The 12,500-nt window shown below is 41.9% G+C and overlaps 1 protein-coding gene across 16 annotated transcripts in view; it reads left to right on the forward strand.

The window, feature by feature from the left end:
* Positions 1-12,500, forward strand: part of LOC123513073 (mechanosensory protein 2-like) — a 738,351-nt gene that overhangs the window by 639,385 nt on the left and 86,466 nt on the right. For all 16 annotated transcript variants that reach the window (XM_045269921.1, XM_045269922.1, XM_045269916.1 and 13 more), the window contains one exon: positions 407-507. In XM_045269921.1, the coding sequence (XP_045125856.1) occupies positions 407-507 (101 nt within the window). The remainder of the gene's footprint in view (positions 1-406; positions 508-12,500) is intronic.

The following is a 12,500-nucleotide window of genomic DNA, read 5'->3' on the forward strand; positions in this document are numbered from 1 at the left end:
GAAAATATATGCTTCTGTGGTAATATCTTGCATCTATTATTGCATTACATTATATTTTCTGCATATTTGTTATTCTTATTCTTGCTTTTTTTCTTTCTTAACTAACTTAGGCTTGGCTAAAGAACTAGTCAAACTTTTGCTTTGAAAAATACTGCAAATACAGGTAGTTTGACAATTTTTTCTATTAAGTTTACTATTATCATAACTTTCCACACTTCTCTAATGGTAATAATAGTTTGCCCATTTAACATATATAAAGTTAGTCATATCACATTTTTAGAGAGATAAATAACAAAGCGCCAATTTCAGTTTTAGAGATAGATAGAAAAAATATGATTTGCTTTATATATTCGCCCTCAGTGATTTGGTGTTCCAGCCTAACCAGAGACTCGTCATTCTCTTGCAGCTAACCCGGAGGGGCCTGGATGTTGCGCTATAATTCTCACCATCGTCTCTTATCTCCTTATCATCGCCACCTTCCCCTTCTCACTATGCATGTGCATCAAGGTAAGTACCATCACCTGACTTGTTCCTGTACAGAGATAAGAGTGAAGGAAAGATCAATGTGTGGGTTTTGAAGGTGACTGATTATGTGGGCAGGTGTGGGGAGATGAAGGTTTTAGAGAGACAAGGTAAGGTTTTATAGTGAAGTATTCCTGTAAGGGTAGGAGGGAAGGGGAAGTCTCTGTGTGGGGGTTTAAACTGGTGATTGATTATATGCTCAGGTGTGGGAAGGTTAAGTTTTAGAGAGAGTGGTCTTTTTTGTGTGTGAAGGAGTGTCTGTGATTGATGAGCTGTGAAATTGAATTTAGGTGAATGAGATGAGTTGAGTTACACATTAGAGATTTTGTTGATTGTTGGGTTTATTAATGTTACGTGCGTGGTAAGAAGAGGCGGCTGAGACAGGTAAGGCAAAACTTGTATTGATTTTATGAAGAAACTTGTTAACATGACGTATTATTGTTAGAATTATTCAGGGTATAGACACTAGACTGATTTTAGGTGAGGTTTGATAACTTTAGGCAACGCTTAGTCACAGCAAGGCAAGTTTGTATTGAACGTCTCTTTAATACCTACTAGAATGAACACAAATCATGAGCGTTTATATGAAAATGAATACAATAAAAAAGAAGAGGAGAATATACGCAAAACAACACACACACACACACACACACACACACACACACACACACACAGAGAGAGAGAGAGAGAGAGAGAGAGAGAGAGAGACACAGAAAGAAAAAAAGGAAAAAAAAATATAATGTGGGGTTAGTTTGTGGTACTGGTGGTGGTGCTAGTGGTAGAGGTGGAGGTGGTGGTGGTGGTGGTGGTGGTGGTGGTGGTGTCTCTTGAGGGCGCAGTGAGTGGCGAGTTGAAGGTGAGTGTCTTGGGTGGAGGGAGGGAGTGAGGGAGGCAGGGAAGGTTAGATCAATAGTTTAGCGTCTGGTGGCCTGAGGTGAGCTGAGGTGAAGCTGTGATGCCCAGGTGAGCGGCGGACAGGTTAAAGAGGCTTACCCCGTTCAGTGGACGTTTACGAGAGAGAGAGAGAGAGAGAGAGAGAGAGAGAGAGAGATGATACGTTACCAATTCCACTCTGTCAGATCTGAATTCTCTCTCTCACTTGCGGTATTGACTATAGGAGAGAGAGAGAGAGAGAGAGAGAGAGAGAGAGAGAGAGAGAGAGAGAGAGAGAGAGAGACTATATCAATTCTACAATACAATACAACATCCTTTTAATACCCTGAAAAAAAAGGCTTAACAATTGTGAAAGGATGAAATAAGAAGAAACAAATAAAGGTGAAAGGGAATATAGAGAAGTAAACATTCTCACCATCCCATACCATGAAAAAAAATAAATAAATGAAGGAAACAGAAAAAGGAAAAAAATCAGCTTTCATTTTCGCATACTTTTTCTTCTACCAAAACCAAACATCACGATCCTGTCCTCTCTCTATCCCTCCTTCCTTCTCCCCCTTCATATAGAGATAGGGAAAAGAAAAATAGGAAAACACGATAGATAAAATGTACTTTGCTTTATCAACGTTCCATATCCAACCTTTTTATAGACCACACCAAATTCTTATCACCCTATCCTTCTTCCTCCCGTCCTCTCTCTCCCTTCTATCCCTCACTGTAGAGAAAGAAAAACGAGAAGGAAGAAGAAAACACGAAATATAAATGTACTTAACACCTTCAACACCTCATATCTAGACCTTTATCTACCAAACTATGCCATTATTACTCGTTCCTCTCTCCACATCACTCCTTTCTCTCTCTCTCTCTCTCTCTCTCTCTCTCTCTCTCTCTCTCTCTCTCTCTCTCTCTCGCTCTCGCTCTCTACGTGGCAGTGTAGCGAGTGGTAAAATTGAGAGTGAATCAGACTGGAAATGAAAGTGTCGTCTGCCTTGCATTAATTACGACGCAGGTAAATGAGGCGACATTATATTACCTGCAGCTTCATAACCCAGCCACCTGTTGTTGTTTGCCCAGGTGTGGTGGTGGTGGTGGTGGTGGTGTTGGTGGTGTAGATAGAAGTTCATTTCCTTTCTTTCTTAATGTTAGGTGTGTGTGTGTGTGTGTGTGTGTGTGTGTGTGTGTGTGTGTGTGTGTGTGTGTGTGTGTGTGTGTGTGTGTGTGTGTGTGTGTGTGTGTGTGTGTGTGTGTGTGTGTGTGTGTGTGCGCATAAATCAGGGTAAATTGCTCCCAAAGTGATACAAGTCCATGGTCAAATGCACACACACACACTCTCTCTCTCTCTCTCTCTCTCTCTCTCTCTCTCTCTCTCTCTCTCCTCTCACTTCTAAATACCAAAACACTCACACACGTACACCCATGCAATCTAATCCAAACTGCGCCCACATCATACACGCCCACCCCTGCTCACACCCACACCGACCTGCTTTGATGTGTGGGCGTAGATAAGACCGATCTTCAAATTGGCCTGACTTAATTTCCTCAATCTCGCCCCAATACAGAAAGACGTAAGAACCAAATTTGAGTGCTTTATTTTCTTCCTTTCGTCTCTTTTTTTTCGTCAATATTTCTCATTTTCTACTTTTCTATTCTTTTCCTCGTTTTCTTTTATCATTAGTTTGGATGTTTTACGTTTGTGTCTTTTTTTTCGTTTTTCTTTTATGTTCTTTGTTTTCTTTCTTCATTTCCCAATTTCTATTTAGTCTTTCTTATGTTTCTTTTTTATTCCGTTCTCTTTTACTCTTTATCTTCGTTTCCCTCTTTCTTTCTCTGTTTTTATTCCTTATTCATCTCTCTTTTTCCTTCAACAATGCGTGTTTGGCTTCATTCTCAACCCTTTCTCTCTCTCTCTCTCTCTCTCTCTCTCTCTCTCTCTCTCTGGCAAAAGTCAACACACTGACAGCCACTTCGACGCGTTGATTAATTCGACCGAGACACTTCCTAAAGCTGATGTTTGTCTTCATCATTACTTTTTTTCCTTTGCCTATTTTTGTCTTCCTTCCCCTTCTCTCCTCTCCTCTCCTCTCCTCTCCTCTCGCTCCTCCTTGCTGTTTGCTTTATGGTCATTTTTCACGTGGGATTTTAAACGTAATCTGTGTGTGTGTGTGTGTGTGTGTGTGTGTGTGTGTGTGTGTGTGTGTGTGTGTGTGTGTGTGTGTGTGTGTGTGTTTATGATAGTCTGGGCTTACAAATGAAAGAAAATGGAATTGCATGTTGGTGTGAATACATGAAAATGGGTATATTATTTATCTATTCAGAGAGAGAGAGAGAGAGATGGAACATTGTCAAGTATTAAAGTTTTAGATTTAAAGATAAGATCAATATTCCTCTCTCTCTCTCTCTCTCTCTCTCTCTCTCTCTCTCTCTCTCTCTCTCTCTCTCTCTCTCTCTCTCTCTCTCTCTCTCTCTCTCTTGTATTGACGTGTTATGAGGTCTGGTACTGAAGGAGGAGGAGAAGAAGTAAGAGTAAGAGGAGGAGAAGGAGGAGGAGGAAGAGGCGGGGGAGGACGAGGACTAGGGCGAAGAGGAGGAGGAAGAGGAGAAAGAGGAGGAGGAAGAAGAGAAGGTAATAGTAGTATAATAGAGAAGGTTATGGAGGAAATAAAGGTGAGGTTAGGAGAGAGAGAGAGAGAGAGAGAGAGAGAGAGAGAGAGAGAGAGAGAGAGAGAAAATTAGCCATTATAGCATTTTTCCTCCACCTCCCAGTTTCTCTCTCTCTCTCTCTCTCTCTCTCTCTCTCTCTCTCTCTCTCTCTCTCTCTCTCGTTCGCTCCGTGGCACAAACTAAATAACGTCATTGCTGTACAGCCGAAACTTTCGTGTGTAAAGAACCTTATTAATTATTAGCTACTGCTGGGATTGCTCTCTCTCTCTCTCTCTCTCTCTCTCTCTCTCTCTCTCTCTCTCTCTCTCTGGCTTTCATCTACCGCCAACCTTTCATTTCAGCTCTATATGTGTAGGAATATGTTTGTTGGTTATGCGTACACACACACACACACACACACACACACACACACACACACACACACACACACACACACACACACACACACACACACAAGAATGTTTACTGTAAAATACGAGAAACGGTTCAGCATCAGTGGTCAAGTTGGTTTACTTTTCGATAGCTATGGGAATGAATGAAAGAGAGAGAGAGAGAGAGAGAGAGAGAAAAGGGAGGGTGGTCCTGTTGTATTATCGGAAAAGGAGAAAAAAATCTTTATCGATAACATAGGAGAAGGAAAAATATAGAAAAAAGCGATAATCTTGAGTTTTTTTTCTCTTTTTTGCCTATCATCATAAATCTCTCTCTCTCTCTCTCTCTCTCTCTCTCTCTCTCTCTCTCTCTCTCTCTCTCTCTCTCTCTCTCTCTCTCTCTCTCTCTGAAGTCCAAGTTTGTTATGAAGCAAATGTACATTCAAGTTTAGAGGTTCGTGAATACGCCACTGTTCTTCCCTATTTCTTGTCTCTCCCTTTAACCCCTTCAGTACCATGACGCGTTTTCATATTAATTGTGCTTACTGTGTGGTGATTTTATACAGCTTCATAAACTTAGGTGGAAAATAAGGAAAAGACTGGCCATTTAATCTTCTGACCTCCATAGACCTTTCCTAATGTTAATAAAATGGTCTAATCGTACACAAATCTAAAGGTAAAATGTGTCCAGTGTACTTAAGGGGTTAAAATTAGGTTAGGTTAGATTGTGTTAAATTGGGTTAGGTCATGTCTTATTGTATTTAAGTGGGAAATTTTTTTTTTATTTTATTTTACTCTTGGTCAGCCTTTCCCCTCTTACACAAAAAAGATAAAGATGTTAGGATAAGATAGGTTAGGTAGAAGATAAGTTATTGTATACAGAAGTTAGATTAGATGAGATTATCAGGAATGGCATGTAGATAGAGGTGTTAGATTATGACAAGTCTAGTTAGATTTGGTTAGGTTGGATTAGATAATGTATATAGATAAAGTTGTTTAGCTTGATCGTGGATTAGCCGGAATTCCTGTACTTACTCCTTATACTTGGAGGAAAAAATAAGAAGTGAAAAAAGGAGGTTTATGTGAAGATACCAAGTCAATATTTAACCCTAGAGGGAAATTATCACTTTGTCAATACACTCTTGGCTAAAGAAACAGATCCCCTTGTTTTCTAGTGACGTAAGACAAGGAGAGAGAGAGAGAGAGAGAGAGAGAGAGAGAGAGAGAGAGATGAACTGTACCCATAACTTTCTCGGTACAACTCTGTGTGTGTGTGTGTGTGTGTGTGTGTGTGTGTGTGTGTGTGTGTGTGTGTGTGTGTGTGTGTGTGTGCGTGCCTGCCTGCCTGTGTGTGCGTGTGGGCGTGCGGGTAATTGTAAGCGGGCGTGTTTGGTCTGGAGATGGGCTTCCCTAGCACCGCTCCCTCTTCCCCCGCCCACGGCAAGACACAGTTTGCTCAGGAACTTGTTGAAGGAGGCGCTGACGAGAGGCGCTGTTGAGGAAATTGTGTTGCGGGGACAGGCTTGTTGTGTTGCAGGAGTGGAGAGAGCTGTGCCTGTGTTTCTGAAGGAGTGTTCTTGTATTGCATGTAGAGGAGGAGTAAAAGGATGTATGCTGTAGGTGGGAGATTTTTGTGAAGGATTTATGTTGTGGAAGGAAGGTTTTGTGTTGTCTGGAAAATAAAGAAAAAGAGGAATGTTTTTGTGTTGCTAAAGCAGGAGAATGAGAAGTACTGTGTCTTGAGAGGCGTTCCTTTGTATCAGTGTACGTAGGAACATTTTATTGTCTTGTTGGAATAGAAATGGGGTCACAGCAGCTTGATATTTGTGCTACACGGCAAAAAGGAGTAAAGAATATTACATTACTTTTTTCTCCATTCAACTCAACAAGCATTACCATTTTTTCCCCATGCATACAAATACATGTGTGCGCGTGGCGTGTGTTGCAGGGTACTCTTTACGGCGCTGTAACTTGTGTTGTTTGGGGGGAGGCGTGTCCTTTGATGTGCCATATGCAGCGCACTTTATGAGAAGAGCATAGAGAGAGGAGGAAGGAGGGAAGCAGAAATCATATTGTATTGTGGGCATGCTGTTGTGTTACTTTGGTGGCTTTCTTATTCCCCTCTCTCTCTCTCTCTCTCTCTCTCTCTCTCTCTCTCTCTCTCTCTCTCTCTCTCTCTCTCTCTCTCTCTCTCTCTCTCTCTCTCTCTCTCTCTCTCTCTCTCTCTCTCTCTCTCTCTCTCTCTCTCTCTCTCTCTCTCTCTCTCTCTTTGTGTGTGTGTGTGTGAAGACGTAGCCGACGTATGTACAGAGCGAGTCAGGGAGGGAGAGAGGGAGGGAAGGGAAGGGATGGGCCATGTTCTGTAGGGAATTTCTGCTGTAGGAGCAATATCTAGCTTGGGATTACTTCATTGTGAGGGGAAGAGCAGTATTGTGTAGACCTGTCGATGGTGTGAGGGAGATGGTGTGAGGGAGATGGTGTGAGGGGAGGGAGAATGGGAGAATGAACGCGTCTTTATCCTCGTGGCTTTCAGGTGTGACTACTTCCTCATGGGGAACTGACGTGTTAGAGGTGTAGTAGTAGTAGTAGTAGTAGTAGTAGTAGTAGTAGTAGTAGCAGTTGTTCTTGTAGTAGTAGTAGTAGAGTGGTAATAGCAGTAGATGTAGTAGTAGTAGTAGTAGTAGTAGCAGCAGTTGTTGTTGTAGTAGTTGTAGTAGTTGTTGTAGTAATGGTAGTTGTAGTAGTAATTGTAGTAGTAGTAGTAGTAGTAGTAGTAGTAGTAGTGGTGGTGTGGTGGTGGTAGTAGTAGTAGTAGTAGTAGTAGTAGTAGTAGTAGTAGTAGTAGTAGTAGTAGTAGTAGTAGTAGTAGCAGTAGGTGTAGTGTTGTTGTAGTAGTAGTAGTAGTAGTAGTAGTAGCAAAAGTAGAACCTTAGAATAGAACCTTAGTGATGGGTCTGGGTCTTGTCTCAGAAGGGCAGTCTTGAGGGGTGTCTATAGAGAGAGTCTGACGTTACTATACGGAACTTTTGTCATCTGGGAATCAGCGCCTCTTTCTCGTGGCTTCCTTTGTGGCCTGGTTCTGTGCCCTTCCTGATTCTGGGGTGTAGAGAGGCAAGGAATTATATATTAAGGAGTTTCTGGGAATCTTTTGTCCTTAAAGCTTTAGAAATCCTCCTGAGAATAAGCATCGGATTTAAGCTGCTTTTTTTTCCATTGATGTAATTGAAGACATTTGTTAAGTTTTGTTTTGTTTTTTGTGTTGAAGCTGATTTTGTAGAGACAGAAATTATATATTGGAATCTTTGTTTTTTATTTAATTGCAATTCACAGACTCTTAAGAATGTGTATAGATTTGATTTAAGCATTTATAAAGCCCCTATGCTTAACCAGGACATTCAATTTTTAACAGGTATGACAGTCACTTCTTGAAATCAGTAAAAACTCATGAGAATAAGCATCAATTTAATCTAACACATCTGCAAAAAATTCTGTCTTAAACCACATATTGTAAAAAGAAAAAAAAAGAAAAAAGAAATAACAGGAACTGAAATGTTTGAGAGACGCGTGACATTTCATCCGTCAAACTTCACAAAATCACCATCAAAATATGAGAGACGATTCTTTTTTCTTTTTTTGCGTGCGTGTGAAAGCTATCAAATGGAAACCCCCACAGCAGGCAGTCAATAGAGCACGGAAGAAAGGGCAGTATATCAAGGAAAAGGGATCGCGAAGTTCTGAGGAAGAGGAGGAGGAGGAGGAGGAGGAGGAGGAGGAGGACAGAGCATCACGTGAGATGGGACTGTGGTCTTCGATTCCCATTCAGTCCTTCCAATATTTGAGTCTACCGTGCGGGTCAGCTTACGGGATGGAGAGGCTGAGGAGGGAAGGAGAAAAGAAAGCCAAATGGATGTGAGAGGAGGGAGAGAGGGAGAGTAAGGATGGGATTGGATGGGAAGTGGATGTGATGGGAGAGGTGGAGGAGGACGTGGAGGAGGTCAGGTAGGTAGAGGGGAAGGAAAGGGCAGAGGAAATGACAGGATAAGAGAGAATAGAAGGAGAGGGGAAGGAGGATGAGAGAAGGAGAAGTGCAGGGAAGCCATGTGAATGTTAGAGAAGCGAAGGGAACGCAAGGGAAGGGAATGGAAGTGAGGAAGGGAAAGTGATTAAGTTCAGGTTTAGTTTGTGTAGATCAAGATGGCGCATGCAACTGTACCTAGAGAGAGAGAGAGAGAGAGAGAGAGAGAGAGAGAGAGAGAGAGAGAGGGAGAGAGAGAACAATCTATCATTAATTCTTCTATTATTTCCCTCTGTAACTCCCTCTCCAGCCTCTTCTCTTCTCCCTATCTTTCCTTACACTTCCATCGACCTCCCTGCCACCAAACCCTCTTTATATTTGCTATCAGTGCATCTCATCCTCCACCTTATGCTGCATTCTTCCAGCCTCTGCCATCCCCTCCACCCCTTCACTTCTCCACAACACACACCAGCTGCTCCCTCCTATCCACTAAAGGTTTTATTTATCCTCGAGCAAAATTTTCAGAAAGACTCCCTCCCTCTCTCTCTCTCTCTCTCTCTCTCTCTCTCTCTCTCTCTCTCTCTCTCTCTCTCTCTCTCTCTCTTGGTTCCTGCATGGCTTGATCTATTTTTTTACTGTTTTATATTGCCTATGTGTCTCTTTTTTATTATTATTCTTTAGATAAATTAGTGTATGTTGTATTTGTGATTTAGTGTTAGATAAGGTTAGGTTATATTTATTATCTTGATTTGTAGTCGACGGTACGTGTCAATATATCTCTGTCTTGTGTATTTCTCTAGTGCTGTAGATATTATAAAAGTCATTTGTTGTTAGTGTTGAGGCAATACGTAGCTTTCAAAAGAAGATTAGGTAAATTTATGGATGGAGATGATAGATGGAATTAAGTAGATTTGTTCATACAGGGACTGCCGCGTGTAGCCTTTTCAGCCTCTTGCAGCTTCCTTCTTTTCTTATGTTCTTAAAGTATCTAACAAACAACGTACACAGTGTGATTAAATGGGCATATAAAGGCAAAGTACTCGGAAGTATATTGAACAGAAGATCTCGAAATTACAAAAGCTCTCCACGATATCCAGTGACGCAGATCCAAATATACATACTTCACAATCTGAGTGTTCCCGAGTACACTTTTCCATTTCCTTTCTTGCCCCAGTGTCCCATTTGTAACTCTTCACGCGCTTGTTTGTCTTGCTCCACTGTCTATCTGTCTGCATGTTTCTCTGTCTGTCTGTTTGAGTGGCTAAATTGATGGATGGATCTTTGGTTGCCTGTCTGACTATTTGGGTGCATTTATGTATATATGTCTGTCTTCCTGTTTGAGTTATTGGTTGTATGGCTGTATGTTTGCATGTATGGACAGATGGATGGATGGATGGGGACAGATGGATGGATGGATCTCTCTCTCTCTCTCTCTCTCTCTCTCTCTCTCTCTCTGGTAGGGGCTGCTGCGGGGAGAGGTGTAGGTGTGCGTGGTTGTTAATTAAAAGAGATCGCCGTTCCCAGCGACACTCAGCCTCTTCCGCGAGATGGCTGATGGAATATGCAAATTAGGCCGGATCGCTCTACTCTGTGTGAAGTGTGTGTGTGTGTGTGTGTGTGTGTGTGTGTGTGTGTGTGTGTGTGTGTGTGTGTGTGACAGGTGTTGTGTTTGTAATTAATTTTCATTAATGACATGGTTCTGGTAGTGGGTATTAAGAGTAGTAGTAGTAGTAGTAGTAGTAGTAGTAGTAGTAGTAGTAGTAGTAGTAGTAGTAGTAGTAGTAGTAGTAGTGGTACTGGTAGTAGTAGTAGTAGTAGTAGTAACAGCAGTGGTGGTGGTTTGTGGCGGTTGGTGGTGGTGGTGTAGTAGTGGTAGTAGTGGTGGTGGTAGTAGTAGTAGTAGTGGTGGTGGTAGTGGTGGTGGCAGTGGTAGCAGTGGTGGGAAGCGGTGGTGGGGTGGTGGGGCAGTGGTGCTTATGATTGCAAAAGTAATGATAATGATAATTGGGACAAATATACAGTATAAGAAATTATTACCACCACCACTGCCACCACTACTACTACTACTACTACTACTACTACTACTACTACTACTACTACTACTACAACTACTACTTCTTCTTCTTCTTCTTCTTCTTCTTCTTCTTCTTCTTCTTCTTCTTCTTCTTCTTCTTCTTCTACTACTACTACTACTACTACTACTACTACTACTACTACTACTACAACACTCGCGGCTGCCTTGAGTCTGCAGAGCGCTTGGTGGGAAAACACTTTAATGAGGCTGCAAATTAACCAAAGGGAGGCTAATGAATTCTTGCACACTTTTGTCAAAACTTGAAGTGTGTCACGCCGGAGAAAACTGGGAAGGCTTCTGCTATTCTCTCTCTCTCTCTCTCTCTCTCTCTCTCTCTCTCTCTCTCTCTCTCTCTCTGCTCTCTATTCTCTACTGGTAACACGCTCAGCCATTTCTTCGCCGGGGGAGAGAGGGAGAATGTAACGTAGCAGAGATGAGGGAGATTACACACGCGGAGGTTACGGTGCGTCTCTGTTATCGTGGTGTGGAGTACGTGAGTAGCCCAGCACAATGGCATCGCCCTCCCACAACGCAGCCAAAGCCAAGCACTGCTCCCCCGCTGCCGCTCCTTTCTTCAACGTGCACGCCAGGCCAGGGAGGGTGACAAGGGTGGTAAGGAAGACGATAATGGTAGAGTTAATGTCGATGAGTTAGTTGATGAAATGAAGAAAGGAAAAGATTCGTGACTTGAAGAATGAGACTATTTTGTATGTGTGTGTTTTTTTTTTTTTTAGCTTAACGAAGGGTGTAAAGCAATGTGTTTGTGTATTTATTATTAAAGATGCATTTCTATTTTTTCTTTTATTATTTCTACTATTATTCTTTTTTTTATTATTCCTTGCTATCAGTGCCTTACTCCTTCATTTCCAGCCCTCCTCCTTCACTTCCACTCTTGCTCCCTCACTACCAACCCTTCAACCTTCATTCCTAGCCTTCCTGGCACTGGCGCCACACTCAGTAGTTTAAACCGTACCTGGCGCCGTCTAAACATTTCATTTTTTGTGCGTGTCAGGCGTGATAGAAATAAACAAATGCTCAAAGTAGATCATGTGTTACTAGTGCGATGAGAGAGAGAGAGAGAGAGAGAGAGAGAGAGAGAGAGAGAGAGAGAGAGTCAGAGAATGAATACTGAAATGGTGAAAGAAGAAAAAAAGAAAACGAGAGAATTCTGAATCAGGAGCCGAAATATCCAAATGTAAGTCAGAAGGAGCGATCTCTCCTCGTGCTGACATGCGAGGCTGAAAATTGCATCTGAAACGCTTCTGTGACTGGAGTCAATAAGGAGCCGCGTCAGGTGGCGAGCAAAGGCGAAGGTTGTTGAGAAAACACTGCACACCCTCCCTCACCCGCTCGCTTACTGTGTCTGCTTGGCGGGGAAGGAAACGAGAATGAGGAGGAGGAGGAGCACGGAGAGAGCAATGGTGAATATGAAAACACGGAAAATGGATGTGATAAATGTGGAGGAAAGGAAAGTGAATGTGGAGACGAGACGAGGATGGATGAAAAAGTTGATATAGAAGTAGAAGAAGATGAGAATGTGGAGGACAAGAGTGAAGAGAACAGTGGTGAAAATGAAAGGAAGAAAACTGGATAAATTAAATGAATGTGAAAATAAAGAGAGTAGATGTGGAGAGGAGATGAGAAGGGTAAATAAAGGAGTGGATAGAGGGAATTGAGGTAGAGAAGAATGTATGAATAGATGGATATAGAGTAAAGAAAATAGGGAGACAGTAATAAAAGATGATAAAATGAAGGACAGAAATATGAGTAATGAAAAAAAACGAGAAAGATGAATAAAAATAAGGATATGGAGAGACGAAAAGAAAAGATAAAGAAATAAAAATAAATCTGCGAAATAAACAATTGGAAATGGAAGAAATGAAAGAGAAATAGAGAGATAATGCAACTGTGGAGTAAGAGTAAGTGGAGAAGGATGGATGAGAGAGTGAGAGAGTGAGAGAGG

This window comes from Portunus trituberculatus, chromosome 35, assembly GCF_017591435.1.
Source record: "Portunus trituberculatus isolate SZX2019 chromosome 35, ASM1759143v1, whole genome shotgun sequence".
In the NCBI taxonomy this organism is placed as follows: Eukaryota; Metazoa; Arthropoda; class Malacostraca; order Decapoda; family Portunidae; genus Portunus; species Portunus trituberculatus.